This window comes from Solea solea, chromosome 21, assembly GCF_958295425.1.
Source record: "Solea solea chromosome 21, fSolSol10.1, whole genome shotgun sequence".
Lineage (NCBI taxonomy): Eukaryota > Metazoa > Chordata > Actinopteri > Pleuronectiformes > Soleidae > Solea > Solea solea.
In genome coordinates this window covers 14893336-14920120 of record NC_081154.1, presented here as the reverse complement: position 1 = coordinate 14920120, position 26785 = coordinate 14893336, and the positions used below count along the sequence as shown (strand labels likewise).

Genomic DNA, 26785 nt, shown 5'->3' with positions numbered 1-26785 from the left:
CTTTACAGTCTCTTTGTGTGCTCTGACTTTACAGGTGTAGATTTTAAAAATCAACATGAAAACCCCAAAGGCAGCAGATGTCAAAAAGGGGATATCAGTGCTGTGGGAGACCCTGCAGTGTCCCATATGGTGAGAGTCATTGACAACATGAATACTTGTTAAATATTAAAGATCTGCTTCATCTGTAGTGTTTTTAAGAACAATATAACAATCTCATTACAATGAAGTGTCATGCTGTGAATTTACTAATCCTGTCTTTCGCCTGTAGCTTGGATTTATTGACAGCACCGGTATCAACTAAGTGTGACCATCAGTTTTGCAAGTAAAGATCATCTTATAAATCTTATTTATGTTTTATAAAACGATGCATGTACAACAAGCACTGCTCTCAGTAGACCACATTTAACTCATCCCTTGTGCAATAGAACCAATACAAAGGTGGAGTGTGCAATCCCTGCCATGTTTACACTGTAAATATCAAGTTCATGCTGTCTATATGTTGGTGATATCAAGTTTAGACTGTGTATTTTATTAATTAATTGTCAATATTTTTTTCTATTTTGTACATTCATACATGTGAGAAGGCATGCGTGTTATTTATTACTTTTACCTTGCTCTCTTTGCTGCTGTGTACATTTTCCTGTTGTGGGATCAATGAAGGATTATCTTATCTTATCTGGTAATTATATTAGTTTATTTTAATATGCACTAATACATTCGTGGTTGTTTTTGTTCCCAGATTTTGTATCGGGAAACTTTTGGACAACTCGAAACAAAACCGAGGCAACTGTCCAGTTTGTAAATCCAAGATCACAAAAAGGTTGGACAAAATCGATAAGAACACTGTGTGACATTTACTTGAGTGATTGAAAATGCATTATTAATACATATGCCATTATATTTTAATATAAGTTTGTGTGTGATGTACACAGGAGCTTGCAGGAAAGCCCTGGCTTTCAGAGACTTGTAGGAGGATTGCAGGACATGATTCAAGCATATGAACATGACACGGGCACAAACTGTAAGATCACATTGCACATTTTTAAAAAGGAAATTGTGGTCTTGACTTGCAGCACACGTCCCAATAAAACCTCTCTTACATTTTCAGACTTCACCGGAATGAACCTGGAAAAAAAAACAACAGGGTAAAAATAATAACTATTAGGTTAAACCATGTTATCTAATTGAACTTGTGTGTAATTTAGCATTTTCTTTTTCTTCACAGTATCTCTGACGCTGAAGCCTCCACACTTCCTCTACATACGTCGCCTGAAGCTACTCCTGTCACTGACATTGACGAGGTGGAGAATGCAGAGCATGATGATCTGCCAAGGTCCCACTCTTCAACCATTGCAGGTAAAATCTTTTGTAAATATTGGTGTCATCACATCAGCTCGATTACCGCATTAGCTTCAGTCACCAGAGTATAATAAACAGAATTGTATTTTTCCTGATAGATGGTGTTAAGAAATGGTGTTAATTCTGACTCTTATTCTCGTAATTACAGTCCTTAAATGTCTTGTTTTGTCCAAAACCCAAAGATATTTAGCAACATAAAGGAGCAAAGAATCCAAACCACAATAATATTTATGAATCTGAAGTAACAGACCTAGTTTTGTATTTCCTAGAACAGACAGATCAATAATCCAGGGACATAACAGGTACATGCTGAATGTTGTTTTACGTGTTTTTGTCTTGCTTGTGTGGTCATGCCAGTAGAGAACATGTGAATTCAATTTAGTTTTGAAAAGTTTCTGTATGGAGACTATAAGGTTTCTATTATATTCTATAATCTGTTATCCAAATTGTTGGCAATTAGTTTAGCAATCAATTGTAGTAGCACATATCTGCCCAAACAATTTTAGATTTTGTGAGGAAAAGTGCTTAAGTAATTTTTTTAAGGATTATCAAATTAGAGGCTCATCAAAATGGACGGTAGTGCTGTTTGCCTGAGAGGGGATAATTGCAATCCTCAGGGTTTAAAATGCAAATTAATCTTAAATGATAAGTGTTGTAATATTATTCTCTGTGATATTTGTGTTGCTAAATACAACCTATTTTAGACTGACTTATATTTTGTTTCTATGCACTGATCATTGACCATTCTAAACAGTACAAAAAAGATAACTGCTTGATTAGCGAATTTCTTTTAGTGCAGGGAATAAGAACAGGTGATGGTAACTCATTTTGTTTTCTAAAAGGTTCATTATGTACCATTTTCTTCATCCAATGTTTTAGCCCAGATTGGATTTGCAAGACTAATGGGACTTGAAGACTTAACTTCTTTGACGACAGAAAACGAAGGCCTGGACAGTGGCCTTGGTGATGCCCCACCAACTTCAGACAAGAAAGTGCGCAGCTCGACAGATAACTTGGAACCAGTAGAAACAGACGTGGCTGATGCTATGGAAAAGACAACAGGCAAAACTAGAGGCAAAACTAGAGGCAAAACAAGGTCTAGTAAATTAAAGAATACCTCTCTTCATCTGCTAGCAACTCCAGACGAGACCGACTGTCAACCATTAAGAAAGTCCTCGAGGAAGAAGCATAAAAAGAAACCGGAGCCTGACAAGATTCTTGAGCAAAAACACAAGAAAAGTCTAGAGAAGGTTGCAGAGTGGCTCATGAAAGTTCCAACAGAAGAAAGTCTAGAGCTAGAAAAAGCAGACGAATGCGATAACCATTCTGACAGCGATTCTTCCTCTTCAACAATAGATGTCAAACTACACAGAAGTGACGTAAATCCTAAGAGAGAGGATCGTGCGAAAGCCCTTGAAGCGCACGTGTTTGGAGCCGTCTACACGCGAGACAGAAGAGGGAAGAGGAGCACTTGTCCTCCACTTCAAGCACAAATGGCAAGAAAACAGAAAACAGGCTTTGAAGATGAACATCAGAGCGACTTGGAGGAAGAGCAGTCACTAGCAGACGAAGTACATGACACGAGCAGCGAAGTTTCCGAAGAAGCCGAACCGATGGAAGGTGTTGAGGAAAATGATGTTGACAAATACAGGGAAGAGTTGCTAGAAAGTGAAAAAAAACAAAGCAAAGAAGAGGAACCTTGTCCTGTGCCTGCTTTACAACAACGGCCAGAAAGAAATTCTAAGAAAAGAATGCATGAGGCCCCGCAGCAGGTTGACAGTGATCTAAAGGAGCAGGCTGAAACAAAGTTAGAAACAGCTGAGCAAAAGAAGACTGACAAGAAGAAAGGCAAACCAGCTAAAGTGCCAAAGCCTCTTGTTCTGGTCGGTGTTCAAGCTGGTGAAACTAGTCCAAAGACCAGACTAAGATCAGAAGAGGTTCAGGTACACATTGAGAGCTATCCCAGCAGTGAGGATCAAGAAACCCCTCTCATGAGGAGCAGGAGGAGAAGCAGAAGGCTTCAACTTTTAACTGAAGAAGTCCAGGAAGGACAGAAGAAGGTAAACTTGAAAGCCAAGGCCGCGGAAAAAGACGACGGTGTTGGAAAGCAATCGGAGAAAGTTAACGGTGAAACTGAATTGGCTAAGAATGGAAACGTGACAAAGCTGATGAAAAGAAACGGATGTATTTATGATCAGGAATTAGGAGGAATTGAAATGATGGAGTTTGAGAGAACATCTCACCAAGAACAGGAGTCTTTCGCTGAAGTGCCCGATGCTGAAGCTCTGCCTGAAGCCAGTGCTGTTTGTTATGGCCCTGCAGTCCCAGCTTCTGCAAGTTCAGAAGAACCGACTGTGGTGTATCCAACACTTGAAAGTAACAGTCAGACCAGTGAATCACTCAAAGATAATGAGTCTGAACAGTCAGCTTGTGAGTCTAAACATGCTATAACAGAAACAGAAAAGGAGGAGGACAAGAACGACAGCGAGCTGGACACAGAGCAACTGCTGCGGAGCTTTAAATCCACTAAAAGGAAATCTTTCCATCTCGGTGGTCCTTGTGTGAAAAGAAGCCGTAGCTCTGACCAAGGAAGTTTGCAAAGCACTGAAATTAGGGGGGACGAATCTGCAAAAAAGATCAGTACAAAGACGTATGAAATTTCCAAACAGGAATCATTAAAATCATCCTTATTGTGTGAGGATTTGATCTCCCCCTCTAACTCACTTACCCTAGTAAGAAAAAAAGTTGAGAAACCAGATCAGGTGGTGGCTGAAGCCATGGGCCCTGTCATCATTTGGTCAAGTCAGGATGGTGCAGCTACTATCGGTCTCTCTGGGTGTAGCAGTGCCCTCAGTCCTAATAAAGTATCAAAATGTGAGAAAGAAAGTCCCCATCTTTCTGCCGTCCCTCAAATAATAGATTCCGGGCTCCGCTTCGTTAACCGTGAGGAGCTACATGAAGCTTCGGAGTACTCTCACATCTCCAACACCCAGTTTGATTGTCCAAAAAGAGATGCTGAGAAGTGGAAGGACACAACAGACGCTGTTGAAAAACACCCAGACAACACGTGTGAGGATATCTTACCTGCAGACTCTTTAACACCTGAAGGCCTGGTAACACCAGTCATCCAAATGAATGCCAACGAAACAAAGATAAACAACAGTGGTAGTGCAGAGCCCAGCTCGCACTCCTCCATCAACAGCAACCCAAGAAGAAAAAGAAAGACACAAAGGCTGGAGTCTTCACCCGAGTCTGATTGCAGTGGATCCAGAGAGGACTTACCGAGTTTGTCTCAATTTCTGGGGAAGTCAGCTCTTCCAGCTGCTGTGGCTCAGGAGCAGCCAGACTCCAGTGAAGCTGTTGAACGGTTGTGTCGCCCCCCCTCGTGCCCGAGCCCGGACTTCGTTGAGTCCAGCCAAGCGTCTGTGGACTTGTTTGGCACTCCAGAAGAGTGTAAGTAGAGAAATCATTTTTTTTAAGGCTTCGGCCTCCAAAACTTGAAATCCACTCTTTTTTTTTAAAGCCATACTATGTAACCTTTGCTAGGATGAAGTAGATCCTTGATGACTTTTTAGTGCTTTGAAGTAACCTCAGCATTACTCTGGAACAGGGTGAACGTTTAATCATTTTCAAACTAAATTAGCAATTTGAAACAAAGCAATTAGCAAATGTCAAAGGCTGCAATTTAATAACATAATGATGTTATAGATCAGGGGTGTCAAACATACGGCCCGGGGGCCAGAACCGGCCCGCCAGAGGGTCCAATCCGGCCCACAGGATGAATTTGTTCAAATTTCACACTACGATTACAATATAAACGTATTGTCAAATACCATATTTTTCTCTTCCAGATACCTGTGACTAAATGTTTGTGCCTTTTTAGATCCAGTGTAATGTGTAAATAGTACATTTAGGCACGATATAGTTGAAATTGCACTTATATTTCTCAAGAAATTTCATGTTTTGTAAAAAATATCCTTCATTAAATGTAAAACAAAGAAGAAAAAAAGCAAGGAGTTCTTGTTGTTCATAGGTTATTATGCTATTATTTTACTATTTTTACTGGTCCGGCCCACTTGAGATCAAATTGTGCTGTATGTGGCCCCTGAACAAAAATGAGTTTGACACCCCTGTTATAGATGGTGATAATAAAGGTTATTGAGTTGCACTTTGCCAAGAGCCTTTCTAAACCAGGGTTACAGTGTGCTTTACAATAAATGGATGTGCTACACAGCATATTCGACCCATGGCTCACACTTTAATGTTAAAAATTGGTGTTAATGTGTGAGTGAATGGTTGTTTCTCTGTGTGTTCGCCCTGCGATGGACTGGCGACCTGTGTAGGATGAACCCTCATGTGGAAAACAAAGTGGTAGACAAAGAGTGAATAGATTTTATTTTAGATTGCACCTGTATAACAAAAACTTTAATTTGAAGTTACCTGTGTGTGTTATGTTTGTCCAACCATTTTCTTTTTCAGTGATTTTGTATCGACTACAGTGAATATTACATTTTAGATTCTTGCATCAATTTCTGACAGTATTAGCAATACTGCAATTTTCTCCAAATCGTTCAGCTCTACGCTGGAACTTGCAGGACCAGAGTCTGGCAGTTTGATTATGTGACTTTTATTAACGTCACTTCTCATTCAGTTTGATCTCATTCAGTTGTGAGTGATTCAATCACGTGAGGACAGTGCTAAATTCAATTTGTGTTTTGAATATGATCATCTTCTAAAGATCACACATTTGAAGGTGGTTTAGGGACGTGTCCAAGCAAATCAGGACATATGAAAGCCACCCTCTGCCCTGATTCTCTCTTATCTGCCACTGTACATGTTTGCTCCTCAGTTATTTGGACACAAGGTAATTAAACTATCATGTTGCTGCAGGTGAGGTCCCAGTAAATGACAATAGTGTTTCCATGGAGATCGTGGAGTCGTCACAATTTTCAAGCGAGGTCCAGGTAAACACACAGGTAAATATAATTAAGCTCTCACTTACTTTCTCTGTTTTAAACAACTGCTGAACAATGTGAGATTTCTTTCCACTTATTTGAACAACAATTACTGAGTCTTCTTGCATACTCAGCATTGTGGTTATGCATTCAGCTGTCCACTGATGCACCGGCATGTTACGCCCCATAGAGGGCAGCCACTACACTTTTCTAAGCCTACATCTGTCAGCTCCAGGATGACGGACTGCCTCGCTCAGTAAAATATGTCCCCCTCAGCAGCTTTCTAAATTGCATTTCATTTACGTTAGAGGAAACGCCGCCTCGGAGATGAGTCTTGTTTTCTACCTCATCCATCTTCAAGCACTCTCACTGTTATCTGTCGACTGTATTTGACAGGGAGTTAAAGTTTAACGCCCTCAGGTTTATAAAGGGGACAGGGTTTGAGATATTTGAGAATATTTAGACTTGGTGTTATTGTGCTGTGTGTCTGTGTATATATAATCAATGCACTGGCACGCTAAACTCAAAGAATTAGACACTGTTCTTATCAACCAGTTCTGTAATATCCTAGATATTATGTCATCACCTTCTTTCTCAAGTATTCTCCTAAGCACCTTGTCCCTATCAATAAAGACTGACTGGCTGAATTTGTGGTTTGGCCCTCACTGGTTGCAGTTGTCATCAGGACCCTGAAATCATATTCCTTTATTTTGTGTTGTAAATGTTGCATTACAGCATTTCCTACTTGCTGACTCACCTCTGTTTTTTTTTTCAAAATTCAATTTCATTTAAGTGCATGACTCGTTTGTTGTTATTATTAATATTATTATTATGTCATACCTTTTTTCCCCTCTTCTTTAAAGCAAAAGATCCAAATGCAGAAGGAGCTGGTGAGGCTGGAGAAGTTGATGGCTCTGGTGTCAGAGGTGCTTCAGGAGAAAGAGAGCAGTCCTGCCAAAGAAACAAATCAAGGCAGCAAAGTCACAGGTAAGCAGATAACAAATTAAGGATGGGCTTTTAGAGCTGAAATGGTTATTGGATTGTTTTCCTCTAAGCAAAGTACCGAAATGTTCCCTGGTTGTAGCCTCTGAAATGTGAGCAGTTGCTTGTTTTGGTGGTGTTGTTTTACAGCAGTTGGCATCAATAATGTTGCTTTTCTGCCTTCCTCTAGATGATTTTAAGCCAGGGAACGTATGAGATTCTAACAGTATGATGACCATAAGCAGAAAATATCACAGAATCATGGTATTACATATCACAGCTCTAAAATGTCACCTCCGTCAGCTGTCATATCACCAAAACATCACAGCTGACTGACTTGCCCTCACCAGACCCAGACCCAGACGCAGAGGGGTCGTGATTCCTGCACTCTGTTTTTGATAACTCATTAAATTGGGTTTTGATTCTGAACTGTCGGTTACAAAGTGAATTCATTCATTAATTCATTCATTGTCTACTGCTTTATCCTTCACATAAGGGTCCACGGGAGAGGTGGGGTATAACCATTCACTCTCACACCTATGGTCAATCTAGTGTGTCTTATTAACCCCTGCATGTTTTTGGACTGTGTGAGGAAACCGGACTTACCCGTAGAAAACACACACACACACACACACACACACAGGAAAAATTGTCATGTCTCATTTTACTGATGAGTTTATAATTATTGGTTGAACCTCAATCATTTAGAAACCGGCAAGACTGAAAAAACCAATGTGCCATCTATCTGTCACTACTAATTTTTGCCCTGTTTGTTTGTTGAAGTATTCAAAGTAGATACAATTCATTTTAAATGTCTTGTTTTGTTTGTTTGACTTAGCTTTCTTTTATTTAAATTTAAAAGTTTGGCTTCATGCAAGTATTCAAAGGTGACCAATGGTTGTTTTGTGTCTCCAGGCCCAGAGACTGACAGGCCTGACCCCAGTTGCAAGGACACATGCCAAGTTTCAGAGCAGCAGTAAGTGATATGTTGTTAAAATGTCTGTCAGAAAACGACAGTCAAACCACAGATAAAACTCACCTCCCTGCCACCTTTAGTCTTTGTTTTCAGTTTGCAGGAAATGGCTAGAGGGGCTGATAACATCACACTTGAGTGAGTCTCGGAAACAAATTTCATTCTCTAAATGGCAAATTGTTGATTTGAGTAGGGATTACACACATATCTTAATGAGGGAGGTTCAGAAGTCCTGTAGGTACACTTTTTTTGTTGCTGTTCACAGCCAGCCGAGCTGCTCTCCTGTTTCCAGTCATAACCGGACCTTCATACTAAATGGACAAGTATTACAGTGCTATTATCTTCTCATTATGCTACCATCAAGAAATTAACAATGATCAACTCGTCTTTCAACTCGAAGATCGTGGGTTCTAGTCCCGGCTCCGCTAGTCTACATGCCGATGTGTCGTTGGGCAAGACACTTAACCCCATGTTCATGTTGCTCCTGACAGCTGTGCCGGCAGCGTGTGAATGGGTATGAAAGATGCGGATACACTGTACGAAAGTGTGACACAATGGCAAAACTGTAGTGTAAAGCGGCTTTGAGCGGTCGTCAAGACTAGAGAAGCGCTTATAAACAACACAGACCATAAAACTACTCCTAACAGATGGCAAGTTTTGAGTAAAGTATAAACATACTCGTTTCTTTCAGCAGTTCAGTTGACCAGCCAGCTGGCTCACTGTTGGCCTCATGTCGTGTCAAAATCCTTGAAAATCAAAGCTTTAACTTTGATAACAGTCTAATTCATTAACGCCTCCCTCGGTGCGTTTCATTTCTTTCCTCAGTGAGTTGTATACATTGTTAATACATTTTAAATTGAGCTATACTTCAGTACAACCATATTAAGGGGAATAATAAGTGAAGCAAGTGGCATGTAATTGGTCTCTTTCAGTCTGTAAGTGATGGAGAAAGTGTGTGTGTGTGTGTCTGTGTGTGTGTGTGTGTGTTTTGCTAGTTGTGTTTTCAGAGGGTGATGCATCTTAAGAGGACAGGCGGATAATCTCACTAATGAACCCCCGAATCTGCTTATGCTGTGGAGAATAAAAAAGTCATTACTGACTGCATCTGATGTGTCATTTAGAGCACTTAGAGAGAAACTTGTGTTGCCACAGTAATTCATCTCTCCCGCTTGACTGCCCCCCCACCCCCCCACCCCAACCCCCTGCTTTGCGTGGTTCTCAGCGCAGGAGATAGAGAAGGGGGTGGGTGATGAAAACACTGCGGAGCTTAGTTGTACAAACTTTACATTAAGAAGCGCATCATATGGAATATTATTCCACAAGCGTCAGCAGTGAGACTGGAAAGTAGTTTAATAGTTTCCACTGGATGACAGGACAAGTTTTCAATAAGCTGTTATCACTTTGGCCCAGTTCATTTAAATGTAGACACGTCGCCAATTTGATTTGAGTCTGGGAAGATTTGTGGAGATTTCCAGAACTTAATTTACATGAGTTATAAAAGAGCTTGAAACCTATTGATGATAAAGAACATGAGGAATGGGATATTGAGATTCTTTGTTACTAAACTCCGATCCAACATTTATATGTAACACAGTGCAGATTTTTTTTTGGCTCTCATTCAGCTCATTTAATTGAAAATGAAACATTGACTGTTGATTTAAATTCCTGTTATTCAGCTTCTGGAGTATGCAGTCATCTTTCTTTTTTTTTACTATAATAATTAACATAGACATGTCAGCCCTGGGTGATTTTTCATAGCAAAACAAAGAAATCTTCTTGATTACTCAAATCAATCACATGACGTTGGCCTGTGATTTGTTCCACTCTCCACAAGCACTAAGTGAGCAGAGATACTCTGCTCATATCTGTGGGTCATAGACGTTAGATGGTCATTGGTTGCAGATAGGGCTGCAATTAACAATTCTCTTCATCATCTGTGAATCTGTCTATTATTTTATCGATTAATCGACTGATTGTTTGGTCCGTAAAATGTCAGAAAATGTTGAAAAAGTGTTTTTCAAACCTGAAAATTATGATGTTCTCAAAAGTCTTGTTTTGTCCACAGACCAAAATGATTCAGCTTTAATCATTTCTATGTTCTATGGAGCAAAGAAACCAGAACATATTCACATTTGCAAATGATTTACAAGCAAACAGAAACATTTAGTGTCATATGTCAGACGCTCTTATTTCAGGTGAAAAACAAACCATCTCTGGTTCAAATGCAGTTTTTCATACTCAAGCTACTTTAGAGCAGTGGTCCACATCTAAATGCACATCACCAAACTAGTAAATATATTCAATTTATTATCTTCCAGATCATTTTGGTGTCTCATGCTGCAGTGAACACAGTGTTGGCTCTTTTACTTCATTGTTCACAAATCTTCACTTAAATGGTACTTTTACAGGAAAGGTGTTCAAGATGCGGAGCCAGAGCCCAGCACAAGAGCGTCTGACAGCAGAGAAGTCGTCCAGCCCAGCGTGACAAAGCGTGGCGGCAATTCAGACATGAGTAAGGCTGCTGTTTTTTTATGTTGTAACAAATGTAATTGTGTTTTTCTGGTGAGGCTTAAATGCATTTTCTAAGGAGCACATTAGCAGAAAGTATCATAAAGTGTGTTTCCATCGGCCTGTTTCAATGCACATTTTCGATTAGCGCATTAAAACAGCTGAATGGAAACACACAGAATTCAATAAAGTAGTGAAATATTGTATTAAAGTTGTTATGCTTGATGGAGGTGGAAAAGTTGCCATATCAATGAAAGGTAATTGTGAATGAGTGCAATGGAAAAGGTTTTAGCTAATAAAAGTGGGTGTATAGAAATCATGTGACTGAAAAGCCCCCACTGCTGAAAAAATAGCAGAAAATGGCAGATACAGCAGGTGAGAGGAGGACGGATGAGGAGACCACAATATTCCTTGACCCAATGCAAAAAAGCAAGTATCACAACAATAATAATAAATAGAAGCAGCAACATAACATCCCCATAGATCAATAGATATAGTTATCTTTCTGTGGTGACTCCCACTGCTAATCGTGGTGAACTAACTCCAGTTGACTTGTTTACTTTGGTGGTCAAAGGACAGGGTCCCAGTGAGAACAGAGTGTCCTCATAAAACTTAATTTTTAGCCTCTTGAAGCTGAGCAACAAGTTCCTTTTTAATCAACATCCATCCATCCGTCTTCTGTCGCTTTATCCTCCACAAGCTTAAATATTGCATGGGCTCAAAAGCAATGGGTCAGCAGAGTAATACAACCCCCAAGTGCTAAATCAAATATGCACAGGGAGATACTGTATGTATGGTAAATTGCTCTTGGTGATGCTTTTCAAAATGTTTTATTACCAGTAAAGTTTGGCTGAGGAGCTGAGTCTTTTGAAACCGCAGTGCGTAACTTTTAAACGTCAACAATTCAAATCGTTGTCAGATTAGTTCACTGAATTCTATGATGAAGTTTCTCAGTGTAGCTGTGTTTGGATGGTGTCGCCCGGTGACATTCTTGCACCGCACACAGGAAGTGACAGCGACAACAGCAACATTGTGCTACTCTAGAGTATGACTGAAAACACGTTTCAGAAATAAATTCTACTGCTCAAAAAAAAAACGCAGTCATTCAACATTCTGACGGATTAAACATGTCTTGGCTGGTGTCGCCATAGAGGCAGCTGTCCCTCAGCTGCCTCTATACACACAAACGCTCCCTCAGTCAGGTTTGATAGTATTGCTTGACTAAGCCTGTTTCAGATTAAGTACGCAGCATATAAAAATTATGTTACGTCATTTCTGTTCACGAAGACCAAACAGAGGCACGATTGAACAACAATAATGGCCCTAAGTGACCTACTACAGCTTTCAGTGTTCCTGTTTGGATTATGGGGGTTTGACGTGTGTCAGAAAACCATGCTTGTATGTTATTTAAAGATAATTTTGTCCGATGAGTCTGTCTCTGTTTGTTTTGTCTCCATTAGCTGTGCAGCGTTCCACACACGCGGGGCAGAGCACACAAGCCACTGAAGCCTCCAAGACGACGATTTCGCATGCAGCAGCAAAAACACCCAAGAGCTGTAGTTCACTGTCAGATGCACAAGCAGACAAAGAAAACACCACACCCCCGAAAGACGGAGGTAAAGCTAAGCTGGTGCTGGTGTCATCTGGATTAGGGCCCAGTGAGCAGGTATCAGGCATCAATAATTGAGTTTATTAAACACTTTCCACTGAAGGAAACACAAACTCATTGAACCTCGTTGGCAGGTAATGGTGAAGAGGTTTGCCAAGCGAGTTGGGGCCCATGTGGTTTCTCAGGTGACATCAGAGGTGACCCATGTCATCATGTGTACAGGTGAGTCTGCTTACATACAGGCGGTGTGTGTGTATGTGTTGCACTGTTGTGAAGTCTGCTGCTGTGTTTTTTTTAATTGTTCCACTGCACCTCAATGAATGGTTCTGAGATCGTCTTGAAGCACAGTAAATCAATTAAATCAGCTCTTAAACTGTTTAAATTAATTCCACAAGCAATAACATTTGCATTTCCATGAGTACATTCACCTCAAACATGCAGTTACAGCTCGTCCGTGTGCATGCGTCACTGAAAAGCACTCCTCAGAGATGAGCTCCGTGTTTCTCTCACCCACACGCGCTCTTTCATTAACACACTTGTTGCTAATTACCCTCCCTGGTAGATTATTTTTAATTTCAGAGCTCGCTGTCTTCTGAAGCAGCATGTTAACTGGGATTGTTTTGAAGAAGCCATATTTAATGGCAGCGTGTTTCCCAGGCAACCAAAAAAAAGAGGGATGATGGCGCCGCTTCTTGAGCTTGAAGGTCAAAAAGGAAGACGTGTCTTATTTGAAGCTTTTGTAGAAAAAGTTGTTATATTGGCAACAATAATTTCTGCTTGGTTCTTTATGATTGGTAGTGCAAATGTTGGCTTTTTGGCAAAAAAACAACTGGAGAAAATAAAGAAAACTTTAAATTTGTAATCATCTTAAAAGGGAATTCAGACTACATGTTTAGAGCTAAGCAAATTACATTTAATTGCGAGGGGATGAGTGGTTGGAGAGGGTCGTTATCTAACCGGATGGTCAAGGTTTGATCCCTTTTAACCTCAGTAATGATGTGTGAATAAGCTGCAGACGCTCTGGATGAAAGCGTGTGTGTGATTGGCGAAATTGTAATCGAAAAAATGCTTAGAAAGGTCATCAAATATTGAAAGGAAGACGACAGACCAATAATACGGATAATCCAACCACTTGACCCTCACCATGAAGTTTCCCTGTGTTTTAGCAAGTGTCATGTGACACTTGCTTTTTAATCAGCAGAGAAGATTGATGTAGAATCAAACCAAAATAAACTTCATTATAAACCACTTTGAAGAGGAAAAGCACAAACAGGGAGGTAAACATGCAAAAGGAGTCATTACATCAGGATGAGACTAGAGGGAGTGATGTTATAAATCAAGGATGCACAATATTGGTATCGGCAGATATTGGCTTTAAAATGTATTATCAGATATCTGCAAACACAGTGACAAAATGTTTTTATTACATTTATTTATTTTGGTCAGTGAAGTAAACTTATATCTACATCTGCTGGGACATGAGTAGGCAAACTATTGAGTTAATTTCACTAGAGAAAAGACTAAATGACCTCTGCTGTGGAGTGCAGGGATGTATCGTCATGTTATAAATCTTAGCTTTTGCTTTATATATCCCCTTTGAAGAGAGAAGTCATGTAAAGTTTGAATATGTTTATCTGTACACAGTCTCTTTTTAGATGTTTTCTGAGATGCACCTGTGTAACAGGCTGTGCGTGCGTGCGTGTGTGTGTGTTTGTGTGTGAGAGAGAAAGAGAGCATACCGTCCGTGTACATGTTTTCACGCATCCCTGCTTGGTCTCTCCTCTCCCCTGCCAGATGAACAGCTGGTATGCGAGCGCACTCTGAAATACTTCCTTGGCATTGCAGGCAGGAAGTGGGTCGTGAGCTTCCAGTGTAAGTCCTGGTTTACTTTTACACCAATTAGTAATACATTAGTAATACATAACAGCAAGATGATGGAGGGGTTAGGTGTGAATAAATGGAGCTACATAACTGTATGGTATAAGTTTTGTAATAGGTAGATAATATTATGGTAATACTGACTTATTTCTAATGCACTTTCCAGCTTGGTAATAACAGTGAGGTGATATGGAGACGATTATAGCAGCACCATGTTGTTTCAAAAGTAATATCCAGCTAACAGCTCGGTAATAAAAATGACAATAGACTGACAGTGCAATGCCTTCACAGGGAAAGGTTTGTGAATATTAATTTGAAAATTACCATTTTATGAAATTAAAATTCATCCTTCTGTACTTCCAAGATAAAAAAAAAATGACTTTCCTATTACAAAGAATATTACCATATCATTACTGTACTGTAATATAAAGTGTTGCCTAATACACGGTGCTGTCTGAGCTCATACATGTTAGTTTCTCTCTGCAGGGATTACCGAGTGCTTCAAACAAAAGAAACTCCTCGACGAGGTATGTTTGGCTTTTGTGCTCCTTAAATTTGCAAGCGGGTGACGCCCTCTTACATTTTTGTACGGCTTAATGTTAAATTAATGCTTCACAATGAATCTTTTCACGAGGTTAACTGTGATAACACATGAATTATTTGTCACCCATTAGCCTCAGCAATTATTGTGTCTGGCCCTCTGCCGTGGAAGTTTAATCCTTTACCCAGCTCGGTTTGTCGTGAAACCTTTTCCCTACACTTATAAGCATTTATGTATGTAAAATGTACTATTTTTATGGACAGTTAAATAACAGTACAGGAATTCAATACTTTGCATAAGCTGCAGATTATTTAAAATTGTTGGGTTGATTGTTACTTAATAATGTACATTCTACATTTCTATTTTAACTAATTTTTTATAGTCTAAGTGTTAATATCTTCGTATATTGAAATTTTCTTTTTTGGTAATGCATGTTTATTATTTATTATCTTTATCTTTACTGTCTTGCTGCTGTAACTATGTATATGTCCCCACTACGGGACAAATAAAGGGCTATTTTATCTTATCTTTCAGTTTACACTTTTTGGTGTCAGAAACCTGATAAATGCTGTTTAGTCACTAAAACTTTTTCAACCAAAAGTTTATGTGAGAATGTCTGATTATTTGTCTCATGTATAATTTGTTATTATTCAAGTCATAGAGTTTATCAAATGGAAGGAAAAATAGGCCATCCGCTAAAGATTGGCATCTTCAGTGCAGTCAAAAGTGCATTTTTATATTAATATTCTTCAGTAGTTAGTTCAAATCAACTCAAGGAACTCCAGTCGCCCACAGCTGATTACTGAAGAAGATTATGAAATGCGACAGTTTTCATACAAATAGTAAATTTGATGATTTGATGATTTCATGTTATGTATTTCACAGTTTTACAGTCCATAGGCTGCGGCTGCTGAACTCAGTTGTCTCTCTTTGTTTCACAGAGTGTCTTTGAAGTGAAAGGTGATGTCGTGAACGGGCCAAACCACCAAGGCCCCTCGAGAGCTCGGACCACTGAGGACAGTAATGTGAGTCCTTCACACATTGAACAAGACAGTCAGTTTGCCTTTGCACACCAACTGTGTCGCTGTGTATAAACAGCACATAAGTGCAAATAACTCTGGCGTCAGTTTCGAATGCACCCTCTTTTTTGCTCACCAAATACGATGCGATTAATCGGATAAATTACACGGTGCGCTGAACAAATTGGCATCACGCAAAGAAACGCGTTAGATATGGCGTGCGATGAATTACAAAATAGAAATGCCTGTCTGTCAGACAGTTTAAACATCCGAGGAAGGTCCTGTCTGTTTGTAAACACTACCAGCTGTGCATATTTGCACGACGTGACATCATTTTTAAGCGATTGAAGCATTACAAATAATGTCACGTCATCAGCAGCATGACTTCTGATCAGATAGATGGAGCGTGGGGCTTCAGAGGGCTTCTTACCAGGTGTCTAGCCCCGCCCCCCATTGTCCAGCCCCTGTGATTACCTAATGGGACACACTGACCATCGTAACTGACCAAAAGATTGTGCAGTCTGACCTTGGCGTAATTTAATTCCCTTTGTTCTGTTTTATATCAGATGTCCTGAGGGCTTAGAGCCTGATGAAGCAAACACAGGTTATGTATATCGCCACACACTTCAGGTTTTAACAGGAGAGAAAGTCAGCGTACAGTAAAGAAGGGAGGACTTCATTTAACTCGCCTCAGCCCCTCCGCTCAGACCTTGTTGTGAAAAGCGAACGATAATATTCCTCCTGGTGTGAGGCCAGCAGGCCCAGTCCTGCTGCCACTGAAGGGGAAAATTAGAAATGGCTAAATGTCATGTTGGTCATACCGCTACCTTTGAAGAACCTCTGCTAATTGAATTAGCCAGTCATTTTCAGGCTCATTTAAGTGGCTTCAACTCCGCGCTGACACTTTGATGGAGCCAGACTGATTGTCCTCTTCATATTCACTTTCCGTCACCTGCGCCGGGCTGGCAAACAGATGAAATGGATGAGGAGAGACTCTGTCAGCTGAATGCTGATGCTTAGGGAATGAAGGAAGCACTCTCTCTGTGTGTGTGTGTGTGTGTGTGTGTGTGTGTGTGTGTGTGTGTGTGTGTGTGTGTGTGTGTTTGCACGTTATCATGTCACACACACTCTAATACTCCCTGAAGGACATTAGTTGTTGTCTAAATTAAAAATCTAATAGAAACACTTTCTCATCTCACTGAGCACCTCTGGCTAATGATCACTTTGGACAGACAGAGGTGTGTGAGAAATTAGTATTTCTCACTCGGGCAGCTCCGACATTTATCTTCCAAACACTGCCATCTGGTCATAGGCGAGATGAGGCTGTGATGGAAGTCGTGCACTTCCTTTTTGTGGTTACCATGATTGAAGGAAACCGTTCCCTTTCAGGTTTATTGACCCTGGGTGCAATAAAACAATTTGTCCCTGGAATTGGACAGGTCGTCTTTTTTTTTTTTTTTTTTAAACCCCATTTGAAACGTGATGTTACTTCTTTGTTTCTGGAATTTACAGTGTAAGCAAAATATTTACAAGCTCCTCAGGTTCAGGTGTTGCAAATTGTGTTTGGCTGTAATGGCTGTTCTATTTTTCAAAAGTTACCGATGAGAAGTGTTTTTTTTTTGTTTTTTTTAATGCAGGCACTTTAACAGAAAACCTCACAGTGTCACTTTTGCTTTCCCTTTGTAGCTGCTCATGAAAGGCTACGCCATCTGCTTCAAGGGGCCGTTCACAGACATGACTACAGGTAAACACCATCAATAGTGTGACATTTTAACTAGGACATTTTCCATATGCGAAGAAAAGTTTGACATATTGACTAAAGGAAAGAATTCCGCATGCAAAGACACGTGACTGGTGCTGCTCTTGATGTGGATGTTTGTCATGACAACGTCGGCTCACTTTGAAAGAGTGAAATGTGTGCTGTGCAACCGTATTTTTACACTTGCAAATGTGATAGATTGGCCTGTTTGCTTTGAAGTATTGGCATCCCACTCTGGTTATGCCAATACGTATTGAGTTCAGTCGATTGCTGCAGTCATTCTTTTAAATAAGCCTAATAAGCATCCATTTCGTGCGTCCCGCTGCTGAATTGTGGATTATTCATGGCACAAACTGTGACTGTGGTGGTAACAGGATAAGCTCCCTCGTATGGCTTATAGATGTACTGCAGATAGGATCTATAAATGCAAGGAGCGTCTGATAATCACTTAACTGTCCCAACAGTTTGCTTGACAAGGGCACCTTAGTATAAGGGCACCACCAGTGTGTGAAGTGTTGACTTTGACGTTGATTGGATAAGAAACGCCAGACATATTCCCTTAATTGTGTGTAGGTTCAGTGAATCTGTACTTACTTCAGTGAATCTAAAGAGAGAGGCTGCAGAAACATTCAGCAAATGTATTTGGCAACGATATATATATATATATATAAAAATAAAGTCTGGGTTCTGACTGTGTCTGAGAATGACTGCAGTACAAAGCTCCACCAATAGTTTCAATCAAGTTAATGTGGTCCTGAAAAACACTTTGACTTTTGGATAAATGTGCTCATTTCAGCTCGTGCCAAAAATGATAATCAGTGGTGATGTTACACAGTGGGACAGAGCAGAGTCTTGTCTTTTTTTTACCTTTCCAAGAAAATAGTTCCAGCATGAAATTCTCAATAATTAAGAATTTGTTTTTGTTACCTAAGATCCACAGTGCTAAACTGCTGGCTGTATTTCCATATGAAGTGCACAGTTTTGTTGTAAGTAGGGATATTTTGATACAGATTCTGATAACTCAACGTTCAGTATCTCCTGTTAATTACAGATTTGCGCTAATCTGGCCATTTCAACCAAATGGTCCAACTGTATAAATAAATAAATAAATATATAAACAGCCCACAATGGGATTTGGTTAACATTTTCATTAAATGGTTTCCCCTCAAACAAAAACGCACTTTGCTGTTACTAATGGCGCTTTTCCACCATGGTCCCAGCTCGCCTCGCCTCGGCATGGCACGGTTTAGGTTTAGGTTGGTTTTCCACTACAAAAAAAAGTACCTACTAAACGTGGGCGGAGTCATCACAGCACAGCTGCATGAAACTGCGGTGATTTCGTTTTACACACACACACACACACACACTAGTGACTTGTAAAGCAGTTGTTTTCAGTGTAACTGAATCACTAGAATCAGTACTTCCACCATGACCAGAGTCTGGTCTGTCTGACACAGTCACTGGACTGAAATACAGCGGCAGGGTTTGTGATGCCAGTCGCGATCAGCAGTGCTGTCCCTAAATACACCAGACTCCTCTGTTAAAAATTTTGATTTTAGACATTTCCCTGGTAATTGTTGGAGATTAACCCACGTGTTTAGGATTGTTAAGTCTTTTTAACTGATCTACTGTTTGGCATTGTTCGGCTTGATTCTTGTGTCAGACGTGTCTTCCTGTGACAGCACTCAGCCAATCAGTGGCTGCCATTCTGACGACGTCACACACAGTATCGCCTCAGGAACCTCGCCAGAGCTGGTACTAAATAAAGTACCTGGTACTAGAGATGATACAATTCATCGATTATTAAATTAATCAACAGCTATTTTGATAATCGATTAATCGTTTCAAAGCTTTTTTCATGATTAAAACAAGCTTAGCGATTGTTTAAGCTTCTTAAATGTGAGTATTTTCTTCATTTATTTGCTCTGGAAAACAGAGAAATCATTAAAAGTGAATCATCTTTGGTTCGTGGACAAAGCAAGACATTTGAGAACATCAACATTTCCAGGTTTGACGAATCAACATTTTTTAAGGTTTTCTGATATTTTATGACCAAGTGATTAATCGATTAATCGTGAAAATAATCGGTTCTGAAAATAATCGTTAGTTGCAGCTCTACCATGTACTATGCTAGTGGAAACGCAACTTAACTGTGCCGAGGCGAGCTGGTGGAAACACGCCATTAGCATAAAATGAGTCCACACAGCTGACGATGATCACCTCATGGGCTCATGATAACATGGCTACATGTCTCACGTCACGTCATGTTTCTTGCGCTTCATTTAGGTTTACCACTGTTTACTCTCTGTACATCCCAGAAGAAAGAAGTTGAATCAGTGAATGGTCCACAGAGGTGTGTGTAATTATTTTTTATGAGAAACCTGCAACTATCAAATACAAGTTCTATTTTCTTCCAAAACAAAAAAAAAAGAATAATTTGCAGACGTTTTCATTCAGATAATTGAGTTTCATTGTTGGAGATAAAACTGAATTTTCTTTATATGTTTGCACTGAGAGGCGAGCAATCCATCCTCCTCCCATCCACCTCTGGTTACTTAGATTTTCCCTCGAGCTGGTCTTTGTTCTTGTTCAGTGCCTTATTAAGAAAAGTGCGTCACTTTATGTGTGTAATCACCAAAGGACGTTTGCAGTTGATGTAAAATGTCTTTGTGTTGTTGCCTTGTTTATTTGTCTTTTCTGCCGTCGTGCTGTTTGTATTGTCTCGTTTCCTCAATCAAGAATTATTCTTCTCAACCTCACTCGAGCTGTTTTATTGACGTTCAGATCCTGAGCGTCTTTGTTAGATCTTGCTTTAAAGATAAAAGAGACCATAAAAAAAAAGAAAGAGCGCCCGAGTCGCTCTCACAGTTTTGTTTTTTTAACTGAAACTGAGAACAACTCGAACTCCCTGTGCTGTTTTTATCCTCTGTCATAACACTACATTAAAAGAGTGACACGTGATCTTAGCGCGTGGGTGGATTGAACACGGACCGTAGAACGCACAAATCAAACATAGGAGTTGTGTGAGGCATTTACGGTTTGATGCTGTCATATGTTGCCCACTTGTTTCTATGGTGTCGGTTATTTGCCTGCAAATTATCCCTGAAAAAGAATCGATGTGAGTTTTCATTTGTGCGACTAAAGTGCTTCTGCTTTTCTTCTCTTCGAAAACTAAATGTGCATTTTCTGCATGAACTTAGTTTTTGATGGTCAAAAAAAAACGACTAATGACCTCCTACTCCCAGATGGAGACGGAGTTAAAGATGTTCTTCGTGCAAAGTACTTTGTGCCTCTTCGCTCTCCATGAACATGAATGAATGGACGGATAGATCATGGGTGAAGGTCTCGGGAGGCGTGCTGTTTCCTTCTTCCTGCGGCCCTCAAAGTGCTCCTGCAGCTTCCTCCCGCTGACTGCAGGATCGATGATGCTTGGCTAATGGGTCGACATCTGCTATGCTTGCGTGAGGAGCTTAAAGACCTTCTTAAACATGGCACAAACATGAGGACGGCGTCTGTTTTCATCATCCTAACAGGCTTGCATTCATTATTTAATCGCACGTGTTGGGTGATGAGATTCTCCTGAGCGCGCGCCACGTGTTGATCCAGTGTTCTTGTATTCAAGCACATAAAGGAGAGGAGCCGATGGTCTTTCATATTTTCTTAAAGGTGTTTGCCACAATGTGTCATAAGATGAACGCACTCTGATGTAAACCGAGTTAAACGTGTGTGTTGACTTATTAAGTGAGATGTACATATTGATCAGAGTGGAGACTGAAATATTGATCTATTTTCCATCCGTCTTGATAAAGTCTAAACTTGAAATAAGTCTGCTCTCTCTCTGTCTGTATGCCCTCAGGTCTGAGGGAGCAAGAGCAGAAAGAATAAAACTTTTGCTGCGTACGCCGATGCCTTTTCAAATGTGGCCTCCCATTTGTGTGTGTGTGTGTGTTTCTCTTAGATGAAATGGAGTGGATGGTGGAGCTCTGCGGTGCAGCAGTAGTGAAAGATCCACTTCTCCTCGACAGTAAACAGGTAAGGGTGCCAAGTCTCACCTGTAATGGACTCAAAAACAGTCACTTTGACATGTGCATGTTGACCTGTGTTGTATTACCTGCAGAGTTGATGCAATTCACAAGGCTGCAGTTGTCTTAACAATAAATGACTTTTCCTGGGCGGGCCTTCTTTAAAACGTTAGTTTATAAATACAATAAAATGTACGTATCATCATTTAAAAAATCCCTACAGCCAATAATAGTCCTCAGATAGATCCATTCCCTTTTACTTACACTTAATCAATGATCTCTAAACCAGAAAGCATCAGTACCAAGATACTATATGTTGCTAAATTTAAAATGATGGCTGAAAATATGATTATCTCTTAGAAGATGCATGTTCTTGATTTACTTATGTTAATAACTATTTGTTTCTATTTCACTTTAGCTCAATATAGTATAATCTTACAGCTGATTTATTGTGTCTGTGTGGTTGTCAGTCAGTCCATGTCTGTACACACTGTCTCTAAATTGGGATTGTTAAATTTGTCTTGATCTCATCTTTTTTTGTGTCTCAGAAGTCTCATCAGCTGCTTATTGTCCAGCCTGGACCGGAGTTGTTGTCGTCCGCATACAGCAGTGAGTCTTATCAGCAAATCTTCTCCTCCTTCCCCCTATTAGGTTTCGGATTGTTCCCTATTCGTGTTCTTGATTTGGTATAGATTTTTTTTTCTCGACCTGATGCAACTTTCTCACTTTATCTGCGCTTGGGAGATTAGAGGAGACGGGGATTGAACATCTGACCTTCCGTTTTGTAAGACGACTGATCCAAACCTACCCCTGTATTACCTGCAAATCTTAATATTCTCAGTTTTGAGCTTACGGTACAGGAAAAAAAACCTTCTTGATTGTGTTAGAAACAAGAGAGGCTTTAGTAACTTTTTTATAAAAAAAATCAAGGCAATAAGATTTAAGATGACTTCGTATCCAAATGTGAAGTTATTTTGTCATGTTTGTGGTTTTCTCACATCAGACAAAGATTTGTCATGGGAATTGTTTCTTGTGTCAGGTCACTAAAATAAAACATTATCTCTTTGTCATATACACAATTAAAACTGAGTATTTCAGGAGTGATAGAGAAATAGTAAAGTGTTGAGTCTCATCTTCAGATCATTAGTTGTATGGATCACAGTTCTGTGTCCTGAGTATGTCTCCACAGATGAGCAGGGTCATATACATTATTATTATTACATGTCATTTAGCAGACGCTGTTATCCAAAGCGAATTACAATAATAAGTGCATTTAAACATTTGGGTACAATGTATACAAGACCTAATCGGAGGCAATTCATTATATTTAGACTAAACTGTTGTTTGTGATACTGAAATAGCATCTTTTCATGTTTCCTTGCAGTTGCTTGGTAGAACAGCCAATAGGAGGCGCCCCTCTCTCTCTCTCTCATTATTATTATAGGCATTATAGGCCAGATTTATCCAAGGCTGCCAACAGAACCTGGAGGACGTGCATAAGTTTAGTTCTGGCTTGGGTCACTTGATTATATTTCAGTGAAATGTTATTTTGGTGTTATTGATCAACAATGCCAAAAATAGGTTGCTTACCCCAGCTTTAATGATTCTGTGTTATGCATTAAAACACATATTGTCGCTGTTTTATAATCATCAGGGTTATCTTCTTTTTTCTGAAAAGTGTGAATCGATAAGGGCTTGAAAGGAATACTAAATTAATCATCAACTATTTTGATAATCAACAAATCAGTTTGAGTGTTTTTTTAATGAATCAAAACAAGTTTTCTGATTTTTCCGCCTCTTAAAAGTGAATGTTTTCTGTTTTTTTTTTGCTCCATATCACAAAGAAATCATTAAAACTGAATAATAATTGGTTTGTGGACAAAACAGGACATTTGAGAACATCATCATTTCCAGGTTTGATTGACAGATTAATATTAGAAGTGATATTTTGATTAAAATAAATAGGACTTTGCAGATCGACTGATTAAGACATTTGAAGTCGTTTCTGAATGATATTCCTGAAGACGCTGGCATGCGTCTCTTCCTGTAGTCTGCAGATTTATGAGCATATGTGCGTGTGTGAGGACCAGTCGCAGAGTGACAGGCAGATCAGTGAGATGGCTCACAGTAGCAGCCAAAATGAGACACACTTTTCCAACAACTGCGCGAGGGAGGGACTTACCAGGAAAGTGAGAGTAAAGAAAGTATGGCAGCAGAGTGAAGGGGGTGTCAAAACAAGTCGGGCCACAGAAGAGAGGAGCAGCGGTGGAGCGAGGGGAGCTGACAGTTTGAAACAAAGATGGAGAAAGTGACTCTGAGTTCCCTCCTCCTCCTCCTCCTCCTCCCTCATCCTGGCATCCTAACTTGCACTGCTGCATATTTAATGCAGTTTTTCCTTTTCCTTATCCTCTGGCGCTCATAGTCCTAGGTGAAGGAGCAGCGCCTCTATAATCCCCTTCTTTATCCCTTTATCCGGCTCTTTTATACCATTGATTGAAATCACAGACATTGGGCTGATGTAATGGAACTTTGCATGTATTTTTCACACACTCAGGTTGTATTTTATGGACTTTTTAGTCGAGGTTATTGTTATTGGGGCATGCAACATGTTTGAATTATGCCCGGGGTGTTGTCTTGTGTCCCTGGCATGGGATGGATCTTTGAAAATATTCTGGGCCCTACTAGGGCAGCAAGAACTGTGCAGCTGTTTTATTCTGACAGGGAGGAGCTTGGGCATCTAATGACCTTCTGGGCAATGGTGACGACCTCCTCAGGATGCACAGATACAAGATGTTAATGTGATCTCTATGGAGTAGCAGTAGAGGGGCGCAAGCAGTGTTTGTGTGAGGTGTTTGTTCCTGAGGAGTCTGTTGTGCCATCCTGCTCACTTTTATGGTGTTCGTGTTTGAGGTCAGGTTCTCCTCTGTGTGCACCTCTCTAGTAAACTCTACACCCGATCCAGAAAGTTTGTAAACTGTTCAATGTCCCGCACCAAAAGTCCATTGAGAAAACCTGTGTTTTTAGGACACGAGAACTGCTGGTCTCCTGCACTGTGTGGTTACTTTGTGTAAATGAGGTCAATGACACCTGTTTGAAAAGGCTGTTCAACAGCAAGATAGAGCGACATATTGTTCAGACATAGAGGGGCATGCAGTCACTGTCACTACAGAGAAACATCAGACTCCCTGTAAGTTATAAAAGATTAAGAATGTTTAATGTCATGTGTTTTGTCTGATGCAGTTACTGATGGCTACCGAGTATCATAGGAGAAACTATTAAACATGTATGGATTTATAAGCCTTCTTATTCTATTTGCTGTAAATCTACACCTCTGCTCATGAGAATCTCACGTGTTTACATGTCGTTTTTTTAATCATCCATCTCACAGGTCTCTCCAGAGAAGCCACTGTTGTGACGCGTGGTTGGCTCTTGGACACCGTTGCAACCTACACCCTTCAAAACTACAACCGCTACTCGCTGTGACGGTGTTTTATACTTGTACTGTTTTCCACCTCTGTTTTATGGCCACTACAATAAATAAACATGTTAATATTGATGTGTTAAAAACGTGTATATGTGAATGCGTTGTGTTCTGTGGACCCTGCAGAAGTGACGATATTTACCAGGGTCTTTGAATGCATCTCATTAGCTGCTCCTGTTACCCAAACACCTTGTGAACTCTGCATTACATCTACTAGCTCTCATGTGCTGGACTTTGTTTGTTTTTTTGTTCTCTTGGAGTGGAGAATTTCCCTCTGATAAAAAAGTATGTGTGATGTAGAAAAGTAATTTAAAGTTTGTTGTGTAGGTTTGGCTGAAGCTGCAGTGGAATTAGTTTAAAGAAGACTTACTTCTAACTTTGCGATGTTTCTCTGTTGAATGACTTGTTTTTAAATGTCTGGCCTGTGTGTGTGTGTGACTTGGAATGAGGGCGAATATTCGACAAATATTCCAATAACATTTTTGCTTTGTATTATTTGTGATGATCCAGGTGATCCAGATGCTCCAAATAAGTAAGGGGTCATGTTTAAAACTATATTTTAGGGTGAAACGTGCAATATCTTACATAACCTTCATTTACAACCAAGCTCTGTAAATAATACATGCAGCTACTGTCATAATGATCACTATCGTTCTTGAGCTTTACAGATTGAGGCTTTAAAGTATTTAGATCTTGATATCTCCCGTCATCTTTTTAAAGCTCTTAACATCCACCGTTCACCCTGACGTTCTTCCGCAGCTGTTCGCAATTCCCCAAGTGTCACGCCAAGTTTTGTGGTCATGTCAGGAAAGCCTGTAGTTCTAAATGAACGTGTGCTGCATCCTCGGAGCATGTTTCCATGAATTATTGCGCAGCTGTTGTGTGGGAATAGAATGAGAGTGCAGAGATTTACAGGAATGGGCCGTATGAGGGCAAAGAAACGAGCCAAGTGTTTGTGTAGCTTTTTTTGTGTTTCTCAGAAGATAAAGGTGTGTGTGTGTGTGTGTGTGTGAGAGGTTAGGCCCCTATTAAAGCACCGTTGTGGAACATCATGCATCATGTTTGTGCATTGTGGTTTGTAAACGAAAGGTAAAAGAGATCAAGCTGATTGGGATCTTCTTTAATTAAATTGAGATGGTGCTGTAATTAGGCCTGAAAATAACCATTTTCTTGACAAATAGAGTCGATTAAATGAGATTTACACAATCTCTCTTATGTCCAGCGTATCTTTCATTATCTAATTTTGTCCTCCTGGTATCTTAAAGCCATATATAGTTCAATTAGCTATTAAATGCACTAGAGAGGAACTGAGCATGGGAAATAAAAGTTCAGGTTGAAGTTGAAGTGTGACACTGAGTGAGCTGAGCTTGGCGCACGTCCCAGCCGGAGACATAGGGGTTCACTCTTGGTGAAAACGTTGTGATTAACAACCTGTTAGAAGACGTTTTTCTGACTGGAAATGACGTTTTCTGTCACTTTGTTAAAGCATTTATTCCTGGCACCAAAGTCCACAGAGAAAAATGCTGATTTCACATCAAGTCACTCAGTTGTCAGAGTCACTGCTGTGCTGCCTCCATCAGTACGTTCAAGTGTGATATTTGACTGGTGTTTGAAATCCTTCATATTGATTTACTTTGATGACGCAAACTTGTCAAAGAGGCAGCAGTAGACCAGCGGCTCCCGTGTCCCTGCATGCTAAA

At 40.0% G+C, this 26785-nt stretch overlaps 1 protein-coding gene across 1 annotated transcript; it reads left to right on the top strand.

The window, feature by feature from the left end:
* Positions 1-38: 38 nt before the first annotated feature.
* On the top strand, positions 39-25160 carry LOC131448825 (breast cancer type 1 susceptibility protein homolog). Its single transcript, XM_058621609.1, has 20 exons — positions 39-129; positions 269-322; positions 740-820; positions 933-1021; positions 1109-1145; positions 1226-1356; positions 2239-4812; positions 6250-6335; positions 7178-7301; positions 8211-8271; positions 10677-10780; positions 12237-12442; positions 12520-12607; positions 14180-14257; positions 14750-14790; positions 15746-15829; positions 17510-17567; positions 21541-21614; positions 22153-22213; positions 24993-25160. Exons 1-20 carry the CDS (start codon positions 56-58, stop codon positions 25085-25087), a joined length of 4200 nt encoding a protein of 1399 aa, XP_058477592.1. The 5' UTR covers positions 39-55; the 3' UTR covers positions 25088-25160.
* The last annotated feature ends 1625 nt before the right edge of the window (positions 25161-26785 follow it).